The sequence below is a fragment of the Buceros rhinoceros genome, unplaced genomic scaffold (genome assembly GCF_000710305.1).
Source record: "Buceros rhinoceros silvestris isolate BGI_N320 unplaced genomic scaffold, ASM71030v1 scaffold22324, whole genome shotgun sequence".
Classification (NCBI taxonomy): domain Eukaryota; kingdom Metazoa; phylum Chordata; class Aves; order Bucerotiformes; family Bucerotidae; genus Buceros; species Buceros rhinoceros.
Genome location: NW_010406792.1, coordinates 8,297 through 13,763, shown reverse-complemented (window position 1 = coordinate 13,763; position 5,467 = coordinate 8,297). Strand labels below are relative to the sequence as shown.

Here is a 5,467-nt window from a genome sequence, read left to right as displayed (position 1 = left end):
GAGCACCAGCTCCTCCTGCCTCGGGCGGACGGCCGCTGGCAGAGCCGTGGGTGGTTCTGCCTGACGTCGGCTGCGACTGGACAGACGTTAATCACGACTGGAAACGGTACTTTATAAAAATCAGTACAATCACACCTATCTGAGGCTAACGAACAATGTTCCACTTAAACTCACAGAATTAGACATGGAGACATCAAGTATTTATAGAAATATCTACAAACTGCAACTGCCTTTTATCCGTTTGTAAGTCTGAGGGAACTGACCTTTGGAGTAAGGGTTTCATGACCGCAGCTGCCCCACCAGCCTTCCTGGGTCTGGGGTGGCACTCACTACTTTATTCTTCGGATGTTGCTTCTTCTGTCTTTCCAAGAAGCACATACTGAGAAACTTGGGCAAAACTGGTCTTAAACTTCTTACAGAGTCTGAAGAGAGACCTCGTGCTAAATTTTTGCTGTGCCTTGAAGTCCTACCTTATTAGACTTGGGCTTTCACCTGTATTAATACCTGATATGAAACATTTTTAACAAGGGGAAACCACTGTCATAACATTCTTCAAGTTCAGACAGGAATAGTGAACCCCACACTCTCCAACTGCCCTGCTGAAATGAAGGCATTGCTCTCACGAGCAAATATTGAGCAGAGATGAAAGAAAACAGACATGGAAATGTAACAGCATGAATAGGCTGAACGTTTACTAGGGGAAAATGTTAAATAAAGCTAAAACCCTTCATTTATTCTTTAATCAAACTTAAATTAATGGAAAACGCTTCTGGAGGTTCACAGACCCTCAGTGCTATGTTGCCTTCATCTGAAATGTAAGAGGACGTTAAATTACACCATTAAAACCAGCTCTGCCACTGGACTCTGGTCTTCCTCATGCGATCCAGTGTTTCCAAGATTAAACAGAACATTACCTAGAAGGAGCGAAACTAAAGGAGGAAATTCTTGTGTAGAGAACGAATCTAAAGATGAAACCTGCCTTTTAAGATGTGACGCTCAACATTTGGACCTGGGCGTACGAGTGAACTGCCCCTGCCTTCGAAGCAGTCACAAAGGGAAACAAAACTCCGCAGGGCAGCCATCCACCCGTTGGTTTGTTTGAGAAAGAATCACATCCTAAAAGATACTCGAGGGCAAGAACACCGATCCACAGCATTGGGGTAAAATCCCCCAGGTCCCACACGGCCGTAAAGAACTCAGGGCAGTGCGATCCAAAACTGATTTAGCATTGTAGAACTGCTTAAAGTTCTGAAGAGTTGGGTCTGCTTCAAAGCCCAAAACAGACGAGACCGGCAAATTTAGTCATGAAACTCCTACTGTGGCAAAGGGTTCGGGGATCCTTGTCCTGTTGACATTGCAGGCAACGGAGCTGAAGGTGTTGGTATCCCTGACGACGTCAGTGGGAAGGGGAAGGCCAGCGCAGGTCAGCTGTCCGCTCCGTGCTCAAGGTCCTCCGCTGTACGAATAATCTGCCTTGTTGTGCATCACAAGCTTGTTGTCTACAAAGTAGAAACTGTCCGACTGTGTCTCGTAGGGATGAAGGATCATCTCTCGAACTGCAGGGAAAAAACAGAAATAAGAAATCCATCGTGTTACGGAGAGCCCTGCTGAGGCGACGTCTGCCCTGGGTTTCCGCCACGCTGGACAGCACTGCTCGGACAGCAGCATGCTCCCAAGTGAAAAACCAGGAACCTACCCAAACTGTCCGCCCACAGAACCTTCTAGAGAACTCAGGTATGTTAAGGCACCATACGAAGTGTAAGTGCTCGACCTAAATGGCGCTGGAGTTTGGGGTTTGGTTTGGCTTTAAAAAGTGAGAGAACAGCCAACCCCAAAGAACCGGTGTGGCAAGAGGTGAGCAGCAGCGCAGGGCTGTTTTCCACAGGCTGTTCTGTTAGCGCTGACATACACGACTAGGGGGTGTAAAGATCACACTGATTTCACACACATGCCATTGTATCTCAGGAGAGCGGAGAGGAAATAAAAGTTATGTTCATACCGAAACGCAGCCTCTCAAGCTATCAACACATCAACCATAACACAGCACGTAGCGCAAAAGCCATCCGTTTACTGGATGTTTTTCTAATCCTGTTTGGTTGGGGGTTTATCACACAATTATCTTTTTTTCCCTGACACTGAAGTTTCCCTTTTATGAGCTAAAAACCCCAGCAGCCGTCTGGTGGGTGACAAGCTCCGTGCTACTAGAAAACGAGATCTGTGTCAGCACAGACACAAAACCACCTGGCAGCATTCTACCCTCCCTGTTTCCTCCATACACCGGCGAGCAACATGACGACGCGGTGTCCCCGGGAAGGCAGAGAGCTTACTGAGGTCCTCAGAGAGCTGGGGGAACTCGTAGATGTGCTCACAAGTGTTTTTACTGCTGGGGATGCAGAACCCAAATTCAAAATCAAAACTCTTCAGCAGCTGATCGCGGAAGTAGTGCCTCTCGATCATGCGGAAGTTATTGATGGGTTTGTCTCCTACTGTGAACTCCACCCTGAAAGAGAAGGATGAGATTGACTGGAGCTTTCTTCCTTCGGCAAGATTTTCAACCGCTCCTGAAAGGCGGAAGAGAGCTCTTCCACAGCCAGGCAAAAATCAAAAGCAACGGTACTAACCAAATTATCGTTGCCTCTTTTTCTTAAAGCAGGTTACTGGGACAAACAGAGCATTACAAGTCATCGGTTATACTGTATTTTGATTCTTTTTACTAAAAAAAAGGACACGCAAGGCAATTTTACAATCCTAAACGCATCTTCAGTGAAGGAAAGATCCCTCCAACTGTACTGGGTAGGCCCTTCACTAGATCACTCGCTAGACGTTCCCTTTTGAGTTGGGTTTTTATACAAATTATTTTAATTCTTCTGGTGGATACTAAGAAAACCAGCAAGGCTACATCAGCTCTTGTGGAATACACATTTGCTGCAGAAGGCATCTCTCAGACCCCACTCCAGCGTGAATCCCAGCGAGCGATTGCTAGAATCCTGAAACAAACTGGTGCTTGATGGCAGTGTTACGGGCTTACTGCCACCCCATAGCACTGGGCATGAAGCCCTTGTGTAGATCTACTGATGAAACCTTCAGAGAATGTAAAGAAAAACAGAGATAACGAAGGACCTGCCACGCTGTGACCCAACAGTCTTCTAAAACCCCCAGGAAAGGCAAAGCAGCGCACCAGCCAGCTCTTTGGGGGGCCAGGAGAGGAAAAACAAGCCAAAAAGTTGCATCTCCCCATGTTAGTTAACGGTATCGGTCGGCTAGTAATGACGTGGTTAGTAGTAACCACTGCTAGCTTTCGCTAAAGGAACAATACACTCTGTCACCTCTGTTACTCTGGCCTAAAGCTTTCCAGAAGGTTGCTTCAGGGGTCACAAACTATAACGCGCAGAAGAGCTGGAACATCTGGGCACTCTGCCCACCTTATTTTGCCCCTTTTAGCATAAAGCTCTCAACCCCACACCTATTCCTGGGGTAAAGGCGTGGAGAAAGCAACCCATCCAGCAGAGATCTTTGAAGAACCTCATGGTAACAGAAGATCCCCATTAAATCCTGACAGGATCAGCAAGCAAGACCCTTTTTTAACAAGATTTCAGTTGTTTCCTCTACTAGAAGAAGTAGCACAGGAGCAGTTACTTACGTGGCTCCCACCTGCCGAAGCCTAAGAAACGCTGGAGTAAACTGGTAGCGAACAAAGCGTCCAGCATTGGGGTCAATGTCCTTCTTGTCATTGTGTTCACGCTCTGGAAAAGGGCAAAGTAAAGCTCCGTCACAGTCGTCTGAGGAACAGAAACTCTGGGAAAGTACTCACGCTCGTGCAGTAGCGAGTCCCAGAGGCCAGGAACTTCTGAGAAAGCTGATGGTGTGCTCAGCTCCTCCTACCCTCTGTAAGGCCACTCAGAGACAGGATTGCAAAATGGGTCCTTGGTTTCATGACACTTCTCATCTCCTCAAGAGACTCTGCTGCTCCTGCCTCTGCTGCAGGATGGCAGCGGGACTCTGAGTGGGCCCTTTCCCCCCAGCACCTCTCTTTGCCGTCTGGCTGCCGGTTACAGCCTCCACCTGCCTTGCTCAGCGCCGATGGCCATCGGGAGAAGACGGGAGCAAGAGCTGCTCCCGGTGTTGGTACCAAGGGGCACCTGAGTAAAGTCCCTGCTGCTCGCTGGGACTCTGGCCCTCTTGCGGCTGAAAACATCTCCCACTTTGGGGCAATCTTCCTTCCAAAAGGAGTGGGAAAAGGCAAAAGGAAGCAGACACTAAAGCTTGTTCGTTCAGGAAGTCAGTGTTTTGTGTGTGCTCTCACCTGAAGCTGCTGGTTTGGTGATTTCAAACAAGACTGTGCCAGATTCCATGTCCCGGATTTTGAACCTGGTGAAGTCTATCTTGTAAACATTTTCCTCGGGAGTGCACAAATAATCTGCGGAGGAAAGCAAGTGTCAGTGAAGGCTGCCCAGGATTACCAGGTATCTCTGGGCGTTCTTTGGAGGTCACAGCCAGCAGTGAGAGCAGCCCAGATGCATCTCCGCTGCTACCCAGGCTTTCATCCAAACCTGCTGTCTGTGAAGGCAGCCTCAGCTCTGAACGCTCACACCACCCTCCTTGGGCAGGACAGGGGAAAGGCTTCTCTCCCCCAGCCCATGGAGGTCACCACCTTCTTCCAGCCTTGTGCCAGCATCTTCTGCCGCCATTCGTCTCAGGGTATTGAGAAGAGTCACCACCTCCATCAAATCCTGGCCTTCCCAGCGTAAGAGGCTTTGCCTGTTTTAAAAACTGCCCTTTGGCAGAATGCAAGTGCTAAGCAGCTTTGGGAGCACTAAGCCGACTGCACTTAGCTGGAACAGGAGTGTCCTCCCCTGTGCCACCTCCCCTACCTCCAGCTCTCCTCAGACAAAGGACAGCCTCCTCTCTCCACCAATGCTTGTCCCACGCAAGGGCTTTTTTTCCTTCAGCACTGAAAATGGTGTTGAAGTCTTTCTCTGTACCAGGAAACCAGTCTGGGCACAGAGCCCTTCCCTGCTCCCATCACTAGCTTTGGGAGAAGGTCCTTGCCTCTGGCTTGAGCCGTGCTGTGTCCTCAGACAGCTTCCAGCTCTGGGTATCCTCCTCGCTGGGAAGGGGCAGCAGCACTTCAACTTCACTGTGTGTAGAAGCACAGATCGAAAGTAGCTCAAATAACTTCCTTTACCCCGACGAATCTACATAAATGATGTATGTACACAAACCGGGTTAGTGTCTGGATACTGAGCACCTGCCTGTTGAGGGAGACTTGGCTGGGAGGTTCTGCGCCGAAAGCAGGACTTTAACACTCTAATTCTAAGCCCCTTCTCAGCTACTAACTCCTGTTAGTCAGAGTTAATCACTTATTTCTGCCTGCTGTCTTGTTTCTAAAATTCAGATAAACCCATCACCTAAGGCTTATTCACTGAGGGAACACAAGTTACAGCGTACCTGGAGATCACCCCTGCCA

At 48.8% G+C, this 5,467-nt stretch overlaps 1 protein-coding gene across 1 annotated transcript; it reads right to left on the bottom strand.

The window, feature by feature from the left end:
• Window positions 1-1,443: 1,443 nt before the first annotated feature.
• Window positions 1,444-4,417, bottom strand: UNC119 (unc-119 homolog (C. elegans); the record flags this gene model as incomplete). Its single annotated transcript, XM_010134262.1, has 4 exons — window positions 1,444-1,556; window positions 2,328-2,500; window positions 3,641-3,743; window positions 4,304-4,417. Coding segments are annotated over 4 exons (503 nt in total), but the record flags the coding sequence as incomplete, so codon positions are not given.
• Between the last annotated feature and the right edge of the window lie 1,050 nt (window positions 4,418-5,467).